The sequence below is a fragment of the Xylocopa sonorina genome, chromosome 16, assembly GCF_050948175.1.
Source record: "Xylocopa sonorina isolate GNS202 chromosome 16, iyXylSono1_principal, whole genome shotgun sequence".
NCBI classification, from domain to species: Eukaryota; Metazoa; Arthropoda; class Insecta; order Hymenoptera; family Apidae; genus Xylocopa; species Xylocopa sonorina.
This window is the reverse complement of record NC_135208.1, coordinates 2,605,584-2,623,389: the sequence shown is the minus strand read 5'-3', so window position 1 is coordinate 2,623,389 and position 17,806 is coordinate 2,605,584. Positions and strand designations below refer to the sequence as shown.

Genomic DNA, 17,806 nt, shown 5'->3' with positions numbered 1-17,806 from the left:
ACTTAAATCTAAAATCTAAACTTTAAAAACCTTAAAATCTAAGATTTAGACTTTAGATCTAAAATCTAGACTTTAGAGAACTTAAAACCCAGAATCTAGACTTTAGAGATCTTAAGACCTATAATTTCTCTAAGTAATTAGTATAAAGTACGCTAGCATTAAATTTAATCCCTAAAAATGCTAACTCTCTAAGTTTCTAAGCAATCTAATTTCTTCAAGTAATTCTCTCCATCCACACTGGTTTCTAAGTAATTCTAGTAAGTCTCTAAGTCTCTAAATAATTCTATTAAGTCTCTGAGTCTCTAAGTAATCTAATTTCTTCAAGTAATTAATTGAAAATGCGCTGGCATTAAATTTAATTGCTAAAATGTTAATTCTTTAAGCCTGTAAGTGTCCAAGTAAGCTAATTTCTCCAAGTAATTAGTTCAAAATACTCTAGTATTAAACTAAAATGCACTAAAAATGTTGATTCTCTAACTCTCTAAGTCACCAAGTCTCTACGAAGTCTCTGAGTCTCTAAGTAATCTAATTCCTCTAACTAAATCCTCTCCATCACTTGTCCAACATTTTCTAACGTCCAATGCATCCTCCACAAGAGTAGAACACCAAACAAAGCCCATCCAGCTGTAACAGTTATTGGCAGACGACGCAGAGCTGAAACAAAAACCAGTAAATTACATCCTCCCGTTCAGGATGGCTCCTCTTTTTATTCTTTCCCGTCTCCAGCAAACAGTGGCCCCAACAGCAAGCCTGTACCTTCCTTCGCAAACTAAATCGAACCTTTCGATCACTTTCATTCATGATTCTCGAGTTTACCATCGTTTTTCATACACAAATATCGTTCACTCTCCGCCATTGTTTTTTTTTGACTCCTCTTTTTATTCTTTCCCGTCTCCAACGAACAGTGGCTCCAACAGCAAGCCTGTACCTTCCTTCGCAAACTAAATCGAACCTTTCGATCACTTTCATTCATGATTCTCGAGTTTACCATCGTTTTTCATTCACAAATCTCGTTCACTCTCCGCCATTGTTTTTTTTTACTCCTCTTTTTATTCTTTCCCGTCTCCAACGAACTCTGGCCCCAACAGCAAGCCTGTACCTTCCTTCGCAAACTAAATCGAACCTTTCGATCACTTTCATTCATGATTCTCGAGTTTACCATCGTTTTTCATTCACAAATCTCGTTCACTCTCCGCCATTGTTTTTTTTTTACTCCTCTTTTTATTCTTTCCCGTCTCCAACGAACAGTGGCCCCAACAGCAAGCCTGTACCTTCCTTCGCAAACTAAATCGAACCTTTCGATCACTTTCATTCATGATTCTCGAGTTTGCGATTGTTTTTCATTCACAAATCTCGTTCACTCTCCGCCATTGTTTTTTTTGACTCCTCTTTTTATTCTTTCCCGTTTCCAACGAACACTGGCCCCAACAGCAAGCCTGTACCTTCCTTCGCAAACTAAATCGAACCTTTCGATCACTTTCATTCATGATTCTCGAGTTTGCGATTGTTTTTCATTCACAAATCTCGTTCACTCTCCGCCATTGTTTTTTTTTGACTCCTCTTTTTATTCTTTCCCGTCTCCAACGAACACTGGCCCCAACAGCAAGCCTGTACCTTCCTTCGCAAACTAAATCGAACCTTTCGATCACTTTCATTCATGATTCTCGAGTTTACCATCGTTTTTCATTCACAAATCTCGTTCACTCTCGCGCCATTGTTTCTTTATTGACGATGTAATAAACAGTGTTTGCATCGAATTAACTGCTCGACCAATTAGCCAGCTTAGTTCTGTGATTTTTCAGATAATAAAAATGAGCCGTTTGTTGTTTACATTCGACTTTCTTCTTAATCAGAGCAGAAACGCGCATGGCGTCGCTGCTTCGAAATCTGGCGACGGTTACGCGTCGATTACGTAATCTGATTAACGCGAGTTAACACGCTGCGATTCCTCGACGCTGCTGGATCGGAAACAACGCAGTATTTTTTTTCATTAACAGATGACTGAGCCTCGTTGAGCAATCTCTGTACGCGTGTGTTACGCGATCAGAGATTCATATGTGATGTAACTGCTTTGCTGGATTTGATTTGATTTGATTTGGGTGGGAGAAGCGAGGCTGCGTTGGTCTTTGATTTAGAAATTTAAGGTTGGAGTTCTTTGAAGGACTGATCTTGGATTTTTAATTTTCTAAAATCTAGATATTGGATTTTAAACTTTTTAAAGTTTATATCTTGAATTTTAAGGTCTCTAAAGTATAGATCTTAAATTTCAAGATCTCTAAAACGTAGATTTTAGATGTTAAGTTCTCTAAAGACTCCTCTTCTTAGATTTTAAGATCTCTAAAGTCTAGATCTTGGAATTTAAGTTCTCCAAAGTTTCAATCTTAGATCTTAAGTTCTCTAAAATATAGATTTTAGATCTTAATGTCTCTAAATTCTAAATCTTAGATTTTAAGGCCTCTAAAGTCTAGATTTTAGATCTTAAGTTTTCTAAAGATTTCTCTTCTTAGATTTTAAGATCTCTAAAGCCTACATTTTAGATTTTAAGTTCTCTAAAGACTAAATCTTGAAACTGAAGTTCTCTAAAGCTTAAATCTTAAATCTCAAGTCCTCGAAAGTCTAGATTTTAGATCTTAAGGTCTCTAAATTCTAAATCTTAGATTTTAAGCTCTTTAAAGCCTAGATCTTAGATCTTAAGATCTAAAAATTACATCAAATTAAATCAATGCTTAGTTTTCTCCAAAGCAATGTAAGCTATACAAATTACAGACTTTAGGTACTGATATTAAACTTCTATCGATTCCCTTTTAAGTCAGAAATTATAAACAACAGAAATTTAATTTTAAAATGAAGAGTGAGTGAACTTTACTGTTGCAATTAATCAGCAGAGAAGAGTGCAACAAGTAGTTCCTTCCTGGTAAGGAACTTTCTAAATTCATATTCAGTTATTTAGGAACAGGAAGTGTGGAGTTCATAATTAAATCAGACGGTTGTAGATGAGATTGCAATTAGTATTCAGACAGGCATATGTGATTCATATTTACTTCAAAGCATTCTCTAATTAGCTATGATGTTGGAAATCCATTTGCTGACAATTTTCATTCATCTTTTGCAATGAAAATAAATGAAAATTAAAAGAATTTGTTTTTATTAAATAATTAATTATTTAATGGAAATTTTCAATTGTTTTATAGTGCAAATTATACTTCAAAGCATTCTCTAATTAACTACTATGTTGAAAATGCATTTCCTGACAGTTTTCATTCATGTTTTCCGGTGAAAATGAATGAAAATTAAAACAATGTGTTTTTATTAAATAATTAATTATTTAATGGAAATTTTCAATTGTTTTATAGTGCAAATTATACTTCAAAGCATTCTCTAATTAACTATTATGTTGGAAACGCATTTCCTGACAGTTTTCATTCATGTTTTTCGATGAAAACGAATGAAAATTAAAAGAATGAGTTTTTATGAAATAATTAATTATTTAATGGAAATTTTCAATTGTTTTATAGTGCAAATTATACTTCAAAGCATACTTTAATTAGCTATGATGTTAGAAATGCATTTGGTAATACTTTTCATTCATCTTTTGCAATGAAAATGAGTGGAAAGTAGAATAATGTATTTTTATTAAATAATTCATTGTTTTTTAGAAATTTTCAATTGTTCTATAGTGCTAATTATACTTCAAAGCATTCTCTAATTAGCTATCACGTTGGAAATGCATTTGCTGACAATTTTCATTCATGTTTTTAGATGAAAACGAATGAAAATTAAAAGAATGTGTTTTTATTAAATAATTAATTGTTTAATAGAAATTTTCAATCGTCCTCTAGTGCAAATAATACTTTAAGGCATTTTCTAATTAGCCACAATGTTTAAAATGTATTTGCTAACAATTTTCATTCATGTTTTTCGATGAAAACGAATGAAACTTAAAAGTTTAAGTTTTTATTAATAATTTTTTATTTAATACAAATTTTCAATTGTTCTATAGTGCAAATTACGCTTCAAAGCGTTCTCTAATTAGCCATGATGTTTAAAATGCATTTGCTGACACTTTTCATTCATCCTTTTCAATGAAAATGAACGAAAATTAAAAAAATGTGTTTGTATTAAATAATTCATTGTTTAATAGAAACTTTCAATCCTGCAATAGTGCAAATATTGTACAAATTAAATTCATCCTTTTGCAAATGAGATTCGTCTTCAAAAGTACGAAAAGTGTTTAAGAATTAAATGAATGAAATATCCTAAGGACGAACTTGATATACAAAGGAACGAGCTTAAAGCAACATTTATTGATCTGTGAGTGCGTATGGTTCTGATTAGAAAGGCAGTGGAAGTTTTGAGGACATATAGATGTATGCACATCAAAACAGGAGGGAATTTTCGCTATTATATTGAATTGCTCGATTTCTCTTGGCCCCGTTACCTATAATCCTCCATCTCTTGGCGGACGCGTGGTATTTTTTAATTGAAAAATCGTCACGCCTTCTCACAGCATCCTCAGCTGTTATTCGCATTTATTACTGCTAAATAAATTCATGAATTTGCAAAGAGTACGCGTTTTTAAGTTTCTTTGTATTATCATTTATAAGAACTATTATTATTATTATTATTATTTATAAGCAAAAGAAGAAAAATATATTTGTAAAAAAAGGAGAAAATAAATATTCACTGGCTTCAAGCTTTATATTTATAATTCTTCCTTTTTTTATAAATATATATTTCTTTCTTTGCTTTGTATATTTATTTATAAGCAAAAGAAGAAAAATATATTTGTAAAAAAAGGAGAAAATAAATATTCACTGGCTTCAAGCTTTATATTTATAATTCTTCCTTTTTTTGTCTTTCTTTTGTTGTTTGAAGAGTCAAAGTCTTCCTTTCTCTTGACAAAACCCAATATTAAGTCCATTTCAATTTTTCTATCACTCTATTTTAACAAGTGTTCAAACTTTTCTCAGAAGATTTTGTCAAAAGCCCAGTATTAGGTCCATTTTAATTTTTCTATCAAACAATTTAACAAATGTACAAACTTTTCACAGAAGAGTCAGCAAAATTAACTCTGTTGGCAGAAAACTAACTCTTCTCAGAAGAATTGACAAAACCCAGGGAATATTTCTCCATGAATCGATGAAACAAGTGTTCAGAAGCACCAAGCAACGAAAGTTTCATTTCTCGAACGTTCATCGCGGTTAGTTCAGCTTGTGGTCGTGTGTCATAAGACGTCGACCTTGAAGAAATAGACGAAGTCGATAACGGTTCTCGATAAAAGATCGTTGAGCCTCTGTTTTCCACTGGATAATCCTGATCCAGTCTCGATGGTCGACTGAACCACCTCTTCTTCTGTTTGCAGAGCAAACAGAGAGCGCTTCTTCGCGGTTTTCGCGTCGAAAACGCTTCCAATATTAACTTCTGACTGAAACGTCCGCTTCCTGCTACTCGATGGACTACGTTTTCACTTCTAATTAACGCAATCTTATCAGACGAGACCATGCGAGTCGTATTTTTAATTCGACCTTCGCGAAATGGTCGCTCGTGCGAAAATTCGAGAGAAACAAGACTTGAAAAAGCAACTAAAACTCGAATTCTCGATCGAGAGTCGTTCTTTACGCTGCAATCGACGTTTGCCAGGCGATTCAATGGAAATCAGATGATTCATACCAATGATGACTTAATAATCGCGATCCAAGAACGCGTGATCAGTAATGAGGCGTGTTTTGGTCCAAAATGAACGTTTTCTCTGGCTGAAAATCACACAGAAATTAGAACAAAGGGTCAGAAATTGTTGCTAAGTGTTTTTACAGAGAATTTACCACGATCAGCTGATTTTATGCCTGCTCGATTGAGTCGTGCGGTGCGTTTTTGGTCACCAATGGACGCGTTATGCAAATGTGGATCGACACTGTGATTTTATAGGGTACGAATACAGTGGCAACAGCGTATTATGTTACGTGTAACGACCTTGCACGTATGTACAACTGAAACGCAAATATTGACAGTCGAACAGAGCGATGCGCAGGTGATACCAGCTGGCGCTGAACTTAACGCTCGCTTGTTAGCGATTCGAGTTGAGGAAAATGGTTACAGAGAGACCTGTGTAATACAATCATGCCATTTAATACATTATGAACGTTTATCCTTGCACTTTTCATTCATAAAAGCGAGATTTTTCTGATATTTTCAGCAGAAAACGAGAAAATCAATTTTTACCGATTCGAGTTAAGGAAAATGGTTACACAGAGACCTGTGTAATAGAATAATGCCTTTTAATGCATTATGAACGTTTATCCTTGCACTTTTCATTCATAAAAGCGAGATTTTTCTGATATTTTCAGCAGGAAACGAGAAAATCAATTTTTACCGATTTGAGTTGAGGAAAATGGTTACACAGAGACCTGTGTAATACAATCATGCCTTTTAATGCATTACGAACGTTTATCCTTGCACTTTTCATTCATAAAAGCGAGATTTTTCTGATATTTTCAGCAGGAAACGAGAAAATCAATTTTTACCGATTTGAGTTGAGGAAAATGGTTACACAGAGACCTGTGTAATACAATCATGCCTTTCAATGCATTACGAACGTTTATCTTTGCACTTTTCATTCATAAAAACGAGATTTTTCTGATATTTTCAGCAGAGAATGATAAAAACAATTTTTTGTTGAAAATTCATAAAATGTTGAATATTTGGTATTTAGAAGGAAATATTTGATGATTTATTTGTTAGATTAATAGAGAAGCTCATTTGTGAGATATTAAGAGGCAAAATGGAGTAGTATTTGGTTTTGATTTTTAGTTTTTTGTTGTTTTTCAGAGATAGAGATCGTTTGGGTGAAGTATTGTCGCTTTTGGGCGAAAGTTCTTGCAGGATGGAAGTTTGTAACTAAAATTTGAGTATATGCTGTTGTATATTATGGAATATGTGAGATTGTACCACAGAAATTGTGCACTGTTTGAATGATTGTAATTAGGGGTGGAGCAAGATTAGTTGGGGTTCTAAGTGATTAAAGTTTTGTTAAATAATTTATTGTTTAATATGAATTTTCAATTGTTCTGTAGTGCAAATTATACTTCAAAGTATTCTCTAATTAACTATAATGTTTGAAATGCATTTGCTGACACTTTTCATTCATGTTTTTCAATGGAAATGAATGAAAATTGAAAAAATGTGTTTTTGTTAGATATTATTAACATTATTAATTGTTTTATGGAAATTTTTTACTGTTTAATAGCGCAAATTATACTTCAAAGCATTCTCTAATTAGTTATCATGCTAGAATTGCATTTGCTGACACTTTCAATTCATGTTTTTCGATGAAAACGAATGAAACATAAAAGATTAAGTTTTTATTAATAATTTGTTATTTAATACAATTTTTCAATTGTTCTATAGTGCAAATTATACTTCAAAGCATTCTCTAATTAGTTATCATGCTAGAATTGCATTTGCTGACACTTTTCATTCATGTTTTTCGATGAAAACGAATGAAAATTAAAAGAATATGTTTTTATTAAATAATTTATTGTTTGATAGAAATTTTCAAGTGTTCTATAGTGCAAATTATATTTCGAAGCATTCCCTACTTAGCTATTGCGTTGGAAATGCATTTGCTGACACTTTTCATTCATGTTTTTCGATGAAAACGAATGAAACATAAAAGATTAAGTTTTTATTAATAATTTGCTATTTAATACAAATTTTCAATTGTTCTATAGTGCTAATTATACTTCGAAGCATTCTCTAATAAGCCACAATGTTTAATATGCATTTGCTGACACTTTTCATTCAACTTTTGTAATTATAAACAGTTAATGCTCTCTGATCACATTTGACCATCATGGCGTCCAATCCTCGCATTAATCTCGCTCCACCTCTGCCAAAAACGAACAATCCCATAGCTACAATTCCTCAAACAACCTAAACACTCTTCTACTACATCTATCTATCCACATAATTCCTCAGCTACACCTTTTACTTATAAAAATCCAATATAAAATACCAAATTAACTCAACTAACGTGCTCCAAGCGCTCAGTAAATCCCTGTTAAAAAAAGAACCAACTCGAAACAAGTAAGAACTCCATCTCAGCTCGACAAATATTACCAATCACACACGTCGAAGGCAGTTAAACCATCTGACATTCTCACTCTCGCCTCTACGCTACTCTAACGATGTTTAGATGCTAATTAGGAAGAATTACGTGGCCACGATCGCCATCCATCGTCCACGTGTCCCACACGAGCCACGTACGATCGTACGTGGGCGTTGGTCCGCGAAATTATTCGTTCTCTGACCTCATCGCGCGCCATTCCCCACGTTTGTCCCGTTAAATCGCGATCCAGCAGTCGAAATCTGACTTCTCGCATTGGCAATCGCGTTCTCGAGCGATTCGCAGCGATCTTCAGTGAGCATTGCTGATAAGAGCAAACGATGAACGGTGTCGAGTTCCTCTCAGCCTCTTCAAACTCTTCAGTTCGCCACAGAATTCCGTGAAGCGAAGATCAAAGCCTGCTGGTTCGATTCTTGCAACTGCAGTCGCCCTCGAATTTCTCTGCAAAAGAACAGGCGAAAATTAGAAGAAGAAGAAGCGAAAATAAGAGAAAGAAGAAGTGATTCGACGACAGAGACTGTTTGTCTTCTCAAAGTAAACTGTTTACAGACTCGACGCGTTTATCTGACGCGCGATTACGCTTTATCGACTTCTTTAACCTACAAACTCGAGAGTTTACATAACCTCGATCGTCCGCAACCGCGAATTCGTCTCTGACTGAAACAGAAATTGAACGAGGAGCGTTTTAAGGCTCGAATGTTCGCGCTCGAGCACGTCACTCAGTCTGGCCAATGTTTTTGCGTGCAAACAGCTGACGTAACTTACGAGCAGTCGCTGAGGATCGTCGACGTGGTGTCTTTTGGTTTTCTGCTTTTTTTTTTTCTTTGTGTGGTCGCAGAAAATTGTGAACGTGCAGATTCTCTTCAGAGGTGAAGAGATAAGAAGAGATAAGAAGATTTGGAAGAGGAAGTCGAGGAATCGTCGTCGTTGAGAGGTGATGTGGATGGATCGAGCTGAAGGATCGAAGACGCTGTTGTTGCGTAATTTGTTGCGTGGAAGCGCCGTCGAGGACTTTTGCGACGCGCCAAATTTAAATGCCCTTTGAATTCAGAGGATTAACAATTATTGGAGAATAACAATAGAATTAATGATAAGTAAGTTGAAACTGTGGTTTTTTGACGCGATAATTGCATAACAGAAAATTTAGAAACACTGTGGAGGATTTTCGAATTCAAACGCGTTTCGAATTGGAAAAATTAATGATAATAAAAAGAGAACAATAAAGTGTGAAATAAAAAAGTTTTTCATGAGATAATTGCGTAACAGGAAATTTAGAAGCGCTGTGAAGGATTTTTGCAACGCGCGAAATTTAAATGCACTTTGAATTGAGATGATTTGTAATTATTGGAGAGAAGAGCTAATAATGTGTGGGATAAATAAGTTGAAATTGAAGTTTTTGGTGAAGATAAACGAGTAACAGGAAATTTCGAAGCGTCATCATCGAGGATTTTTGCAACGCGCCAAATTCAAACGTGATTTGAATTGGAAAAATTAATGGTAATTGAAGAAAAAAATAAAATGTCGAATAAGTAAGTTGAAATTGAAGTTTTTGATGCGATAATTTCGTAACAGGAAATTTAGAAGCGCTGTGGAGGAATTTTGCAACGCGCGAAATTTAAATGCACTTTGAATTGGAGAAATTAATAATAATCGAAGAAGGTAATAAACTGTGCAATAAATAAGTTAAAATTGAAGTTTTTTATGAGATAATTGTGCAACAGGAAATTTAGAAGCGCTGTGGAGGATTTTTGCAACGCGCGAAATTTAAATGCACTTTGAATTGGAGAAATTAATAATAATCGAAGAAGGTAATAAACTGTGCAATAAATAAGTTAAAATTGAAGTTTTTTATGAGATAATTGTGCAACAGGAAATTTAGAAGCGCTGTGGAGGATTTTTGCAACGCGCCAAATTCAAATTTACTTTGAATTCAGAAGATTAATAACAAACAAAAGAAAGCAATAAAGTGTGCAATAAATAAGTTGAAATTGAAGATTTTTATGCGATAATTGCATAACAGAAAATTTAGAAGCGCTGTGGAGGATTTTTGCAACGCGCGAAATTCAAATTTATTTTGAATGGCGAAGATTAATGATAATTCAAGAAAAGAGTAAAGTGTGAAATAAGTGAGTTAAAATTGAGATTATTTATGCGATAATTGCATAAAAGGAAATTTAGAAGCGCTGTGGAGGATTTTTGCAACGCGCGAAATTCAAATTTACTTTGAATGGAGAAAATTAATAATAATTGGAGAGAAAGATAAACTATGCAATAAACAAGTTGAAATTGAGATTTTTTTATGCGATAATTGCAGAACAGGAAATTTAGAAGAATTGTGGAGAATTTTCCAATTTAAATGCGTTTTGAATCGAAAGAATTACTAATAATCGAAGAAAGCAATAAATAAATAGAAATCGTGCGACAAAATTAATAATAACCAGAAAATAGAATAAACTGTGCAATAAACAAGTTAAAATTGATATTTTTCATGAGATAATTGCGTAACAGGAAATTTAGAAGCGCTGTGGAAGATTTTTGCAACGCGCGAAATTCAAATTTACTTTGAATCGAGAAAATTAATAATTATAATATATTTTCTATATATCTATTATATATATATTTTATTAATTATTATAAAAACGCTGTGGAGAAATTCAAACGCGCTTTGAATCGAAAAAACAATTAATTGAATAGAATAAGGTGTGCAGTAAATAAATTGTAATTGAAATTTTTAATGCAATAATCGCATAACAAAAAACTTAAAACCATTGCAGAGAATTTTCGACGTTAAACTGCTCGAAAATCCCCCTCAAAAAAAAAGAAAACAATAAACAGCGTAACAAACAACATGTCAGAGTTAATATTAAACAAGATGTCGTAAGAAGTCAACATATAGCGATAATAAGCGGCTTCTAAATAAAGATCGAGATAAGAACGCGATAATTTAAGTCCACTCGACGAGTCGATCAGTTTGAGGCCGTAGTTGGTCGACTCAAGTTGGTCTCAGATTAAAAAAAATTAGTTGAAGAAAGCTGAGAAACCATCTCAAAAAAAATTCTCAAAAGAAGCTGAGAAACAATCTCAAGAAACAAAAAAAAAAATACTTGAAGGAAGCTGAGAGACGATCTCAAAAAAAAATTAAAATAATTAAAGGAAGCTGAGAAACAATCTCAAAAAAAAATTAAAATAATTAAAGGAAGCTGAGAAACAATCTCAAAAAAAAATTAAAATACTTAAAGGAAGCTGAGAGACAATTTCAACAACAAAAATTCTCAAAAGAAGCTGAGAGACGATCTTAAAAAAAATATATATTTAAAGGAAGCTGAGAGACCAACAACATAAAGAAAAAAATATTTGGAGGAAGCTGAGAGATCAACAAAAGAAGAAAAAATATTTAAAGGAAGCTGAGAGACCAACAAAAGAAGAAAATACTTGAAGAAAGCTGAGAGACGATCTTAGATCTTAAAAAAAAATACTTAAAGGAAGCTGAGAGACCAACAACCAGAAAAAAAATTCTTAAAGGAAGCTGAGAGACCAACAAAAGAAGAAAATACTTGAAGAAAGCTGAGAGACGATCTTAGATCTTAAAAAAAATTTTTAAAGGAAGCTGAGAGACCAATAAAAAAAAAAAAAAAATAAAAGGAAGCTAAGAAATAATCTTAGATCCTAAAAAAAAATTTAAAGGTAGCTGAGAGACCATCTTAAATAAAAAAAAATATTTAAAGGAAGCTGAGAGACAATCTTAAATAAAAAAAAATATTTAAAGGAAGCTGAGAGACCAATAAAAAGAAAAAAAAATAAAAGGAAGCTAAGGGACCATCTTAAATATAAAAAATATTTAAAGAAAGCTGAGGGACGATCTTAGATCTTAAAAAAAAATACTTAAAGGAAGCTGAGAGACCAACAACCAGAAAAAAAATTCTTAAAGGAAGCTGAGAGACCAATAAAAAGAAAAAAAAATAAAAGGAAGCTAAGAAACAATCTTAGATCCTAAAAAAAAATTTAAAGGTAGCTGAGAGACCATCTTAAATAAAAAAAAAATATTTAAAGGAAGCTGAGAGATAATCTTAGATCTAAAAAAAATTCTGAAAGAATCTGAGAGACTATCTCAGACCTTAAAAAAAAAAAAACTTAAAGAAACCTAAGAAACAATCTCAAAAAAAATCATGGTGTCCTACAAAAGTCTCGCAACCACATCCTGGAAGAGATTCCTCAAAAACTCTTTACAAATCACTCAAATAATTGCAAGAACCAGCTCCAGCGGAAGTAACGAGCACCTGGTGGTGCCCAAAGAGGAAGTAGTCAGATTCATCTGCGAGTGTATGCGCAAATCAGGATCCACTGCGGAGGATGGCCTCGTGGTTGGCCAGCATTTGATGTTCGCTGACTATTGCGGCCATTTCAGCCATGGAATGAACCGAGTGCCAATGTACGTGCAGGATATCAAAGATGGAATGACTGATCCCCTCGCAAAGCCTCAAATTTCCAACGACTTTCAGGTACGAAGCTGAAAATCCCACAAGAGAAGCTTCAACAATTTTTTTAAGCTATTTAGCAATGCTTTAAGTGTCTAACAAAATTTTTGAAGCTTCTCTTGTGGGATTTTCAGCTTCAAAAATTTTTTTTTAAGTACTTAAATCGTTGCTAAGTGGATTAAAAAAAATTTTGAAGCTGAAAATCCCACAAGAGAAGCTTCAACAATTTTTTTTAAGCCACTTAGCAACGATATAAGCACTTAAACAAATTTTTCAAGCTTCTCTTGTGGGATTTTCAGCTTCAAAAATTTTTTTAATCCACTTAGCAACGATTTAAGTATTTAAAAAAAATTTTTTGAAGCTGAAAATCCCACAAGAAATGCTTCAACAATTTTTTTAAGCTATTTAGCAATGATTTAAGTGTCTAACAAAATTTTTGAAGCTTCTCTTGTGGGATTTTCAGCTTCAAAAATTTTTTTAATCCACTTAGCAACGATTTAAGTATTTAAAAAAAATTTTTTGAAGCTGAAAATCCCACAAGAAATGCTTCAACAATTTTTTTAAGCTATTTAGCAATGATTTAAGTGTCTAACAAAATTTTTGAAGCTTCTCTTGTGGGATTTTCAGCTTCAAAAATTTTTTTAATCCACTTAGCAACGATTTAAGTACTTAAACAAATTTTTGAAACTGAGAATTCTGCAAGAGAAGCTTCAAAAACTTTTTTAAACCATTTAGCAACGATTTAAGCACCTAAAAAAAATTTTTTAAGCAGTTAAATCGTTGCTAAATGGCTTAAACAAATTTTTGAAGCTGAAAATTCCACAAGAGAAGCTTTAAAAATTTTTTTAAGCTATTTAGCAATAATTTAAGCGCTTAAAAAAAATTTGGTTGATGAAAATCTTGCAGGAGAAGCTTCACAAATTATTTTAAGCAGTTAAATGGTTGCTGAATGGCTTAAAAAAATTTTTGAAGCTGAAAACCCCACAAGAAAAGCTTTAAAAATTGTTTTAATTCACTTAACAAGACAACAGAAGTTTCGAAAAATTTTTAAGCCATTTAGCAACGATTTAACTGCTTAAAAAAATTTTTAAAGCTGAAAATCCCACAAAGGAAGCTTCCAAATTTTTTTTAAGCCACTTAGCAACGATTTAAACACTTAAAAAAATTGTTGAAGCTGAAAATCCCACAAGAGAAGCTTCCAAAATTTTTTTAAGCCACTTAGCAACGATTTAAGTACTTAAAAAAATTGTTGAAGCTGAAAATCCCACAAGAAAAGCTTAAAAAATTTTTTTAACCCATTTAGCAACGATTTAAGCACGTACAAAATTTTTTTTATGTTAAATAAGGTCTCTAATTAATATTAGAGTGATTAACGTGAGGTTTATATACTGTTGACGAAGAAGAATAATTGGTGAACGCTGTTGACGCAATGGCTAACGCTGTGGCTCAGTAATCGACAGATCCTCAGTTCGAATCTGAATTTAATTAATTGAATCTTGATCCATGGTTTTTCTTCTGTTATTTCTGTGGAATTATTGTGTACTAATTAAGAGATGAATAGTAGAAAATTCTTAGCTGTTTACTTATAATTACCTTACTCGTGAATTGCTAATGCAAATGATGATATGTTACTTACGTGTGAGTTGAAATCTCGATTTAAGTAAATTCATAATCGATGGTGTTTTTTCTATGAAATAATTGTCTACTATTTCAGAAAATTCTCAGCTGTTTAACTAATTAGCTTACTCGTGAATTGCTAATGGAAATGTACGCATTTAACACGTTGCAGAGTTGTTGTGTGAGAAAACTGAGGAAAAGATATTGTAATCATCTAAGTTACGTGAAATAGAGAGGTGTATTATTAATTAATTATCAAGATTAGCACGCGAAAAGACTGAGTTTGCTTTAGACTTTAAATTGCACGGTTCGAGAACGTGGAAAATCGAGGCTGCAATGTGTTAAGATATGATAATATCGCGATTTGTCGCGAATGGACGTTGCTCTGCTCGTGACACGACTTAGTCATTTAATTTCCTCTTCCTTGTTGTTATGTTAGAACAGGCTTAATGAGGCTCTCAGTGGAAAATTAGAGTAGATAATGGCAATTCTGAAATGAGAATATTTTGAAATTAGAGATAATTAAATGACGATTAAATCTGAAAAATCAATTACAAATTAAAATTTAGTTAGAACCCTTTGCGCTCAGAGACTTTTTCGACTGATTTTCGAGACTGATTTTCGAGAAATCAGCTGTTTTGAGAAATCAGCTGTTCCACTGTATTTGTGAAAAAATTTAGTAATAAAAGAAATGAGAAAGCAGTGCTTAGAATAACAATATAAAAAATTGGAAAATAGTCACAAATATTTTATATAAATGTGAAATTAATTAAAGATTTTTCTAGTTTATCTAAGGTAATTTGCATATAAAATTACATAAACAAAATTGACTGAATTAATTAGTTCTTTGATGATGCGATCAACGAAGTTAAGCTTCGTCCACTGCGACGCGAGTTAAGATGGGTGAACGCTCAATAATTAAACGTTTTTTCTGATTCATTCTCGTTCAAATTATTAACATATTAAATATATATCGCTTTTAAACGCAACATATTAAAAAAATTGGAAATTAGACACAAATACTCTGGTAATTCAAGAAATTATAAGCTTTTCTACTTTATCTAAGGTCTTATCACTTTATAAATAACATATTAACCTGTTTAAAAATATTATTCAAAATTTCATTAAACAATCATCCATCAAAATTCTTTAAATTCCATCAGAAATAAAAATGAAAAAGAAACGAACCCTTTAGAGTGCTTTTATTAATTAATGAACACTCTCTAAAATTATTTCGAGTTGCTAAAATCGCGTGGAAAAAGAGCTGAAATGAAAATATAAAAAGTGAGGCCTTCAGAGTAATTTTATTAATTAATAAACAGTCTTTAAAATAATTTCTGGTTGCTAAAAATCATTGAAAAAGAGCCAAAATAAAAATAAAAAAACGACCCTTTCAAAGTGCTTTTCTTAATCAATAAAAGTAGTCTCTAAAATAATCTCAAGTCGCCAAAAAACCCTCAAAACAGATCTAAAACAAAAATAAAAAAACAAACTTCCTCACAGTGCTTTTATTAATTAATAAACACTCTCTAAAATAATTTTGAATCACCAAAAAACCCTCAAAAAAGAGCTGAAAATAAAAATAAAAAATAAACGCCCTCTTTGAAGTGCTTTTCTTACTCAAAAAACAGTTTCTAAAATAATTTCGAGTCGCCAGAAACCTTCAAAAAAGAGCTAAAATAAAAATAAAAAAACAAACTTTCTCACAGTGCTTTTATTAATTAATAAACACTCTCTAAAATAATCTTGAATCACCAAAAAAACCCTCAAAAAAGAGCTGAAGATAAAAATAAAAAATAAACGCCCTCTTTGAAGTGCTTTTCTTACTCAAAAAACAGTCTCTAAAATAATCTCGAGTCGCCAGAAACCTTCAAAAAAGAACCAAAATAAAAATAAAAAAACAAACTTCCTCACAGTGCTTTTATTAATTAATAAACACTCTCTAAAATAATCTTGAATCACCAAAAAACCCTCAAAAAAGAGCTGAAGATACAAATAAAAAATAAACGCCCTCTTTAAAGTGCTTTTCTTACTCAAGAAACAATCTCTAAAATAATTTCGAGTCGCCAGAAACCTTCAAAAAAGAGCTAAAATAAAAATTAAAAAAAACAAACTTCTTACAGTGCTTTTCTTAATCAATAAAAGCAGTCTCTAAAATAGTCTCGAGAGTCGCATCGCCAAAAAAACCCTCAAAAAAGAGGCAAAATAAAAATAAAAAAAAACAAACTTCCTTACAGTGCTTTTCTTACTCAAAAAACAGTCTCTAAAATAATCTCGAGTGGCCAGAAACCCTCAAAAAAGAGCGCAAAGGGATCAATCACACACCTTTCGACCCAAAACCTGGCCTTATTTCCAGGCAATCGCCTTAGTAACGGGAAACAACGGTCTGGGCCAGGTGATCGGCAAGTTCAGCATGGAATTAGCGATAGAAAAGGCCGAAAAATTCGGAATTGGGATGGTCACAGCTCGCTGTTCGAACCACTACGGAATTTCCGGCTATTACGTGAGAATGGCGATGGATCGTGGTCTGATTGGCTTCTCCTGTACGAACACAAGTCCCTTGATGGCTCCAACGCGCAGCAAGAGCGCTGGTTTGGGCACAAACCCTTTGTCTCTCGGAATGTCCTCTTCAGACGACGAATTCTTGCTGGATATGGCGACGACAGCTGTTGCTTTGGGCAAAATCGAGCTGGCAATCAGGAAGAACGAGTCCATACCTGAGGGTTGGGCCCTTGGGACCGACGGGAAGGTCACCAGCGACTCTGAGGACGCGTACAAAGCGTCCACTTTGATGCCACTCGGCGGGGAAGAACGAAATTCAGGGTACAAAGGCTATGGCCTTGGTCTGATGGTCGAGGTCCTCTGTGGGATCCTTTCAGGAAGCCAATACGGGCCCAATATAAGGAACTGGAAGAGCAAAGAGAAAATAGCTGACCTTGGACAGTGTTTTATGGCCATAAATCCTGATGCTTTCGGTTCTGGGGCGAGAGAGAGGCTTAATGGGTTGTTGAGACAGCTGAGAGGACTGCCAGCTGCTGGGGAGAAGCCTGTGTTGGTGCCTGGGGACCCTGAGAGGATGGCCATGGAGCGGGTCGATAAGGAAGGTGGTATCTGTTACCATTCCAATCAGCTGGAGGCTTGCGAGATGCTTGCGAAGGCTGCGGGCGTTGAACCTATGAAAGTCGTTCGAAAAAAGACTGTTTGATTCATTTAGAGTATTTTCTAGACCTTTCTTCATTTTTAAAATTGATAAAAGTGGTTAAAATCGAATTAATTAAGTGGTATCTGTTACCATTTCAATCAACTGAGGGTTCGTGAATTCTGTGGACGTTGAACCAATGAAACTCGTCCTAAAAAAAATAGTTTGATTCATTTAGAGTATTTTCTAGACCTTTGGTAATTTTTAAAATTGATAAAACTGGTTAAAATCGAATTAATTAAGTGGTATCTGTTACCAATTCAATCAGCTGAGGGCTTGCGAATTTTGTGGGCGTTGGATCAATGAAACTCGTCCTAAAAAAAATAGTTTGGTTAATTTAGAGCATTTTCTGAACAGTTGACAATTTTAAAAATTGATGGAATTGGTTAAAAT

At 33.3% G+C, this 17,806-nt stretch overlaps 1 protein-coding gene across 1 annotated transcript; it reads left to right on the top strand.

Moving 5' to 3' along the window:
• The first annotated feature begins 12,288 nt into the window (after nt 1-12,288).
• LOC143431082 (putative oxidoreductase YjmC) lies at nt 12,289-17,560 on the top strand. The gene is made up of 2 exons (XM_076907596.1): nt 12,289-12,621; nt 16,571-17,560. The coding sequence occupies exons 1-2, from the start codon at nt 12,289-12,291 to the stop codon at nt 17,417-17,419; spliced, it is 1,182 nt and encodes a 393-aa protein (XP_076763711.1). The 3' UTR covers nt 17,420-17,560.
• Nucleotides 17,561-17,806: the final 246 nt, after the last annotated feature.

Bases quoted from the DNA above. Each gene is read 5' to 3' on its own strand.
- LOC143431082 (XM_076907596.1), top strand. From the start codon at position 12,289: ATGGTGTCCTACAAAAGTCTCGCAACCACATCCTGGAAGAGATTCCTC. The intron at 12,622-16,570 runs GTACGAAGCTGA...CCTTATTTCCAG, and splicing joins AAATTTCCAACGACTTTCAG to GCAATCGCCTTAGTAACGGG.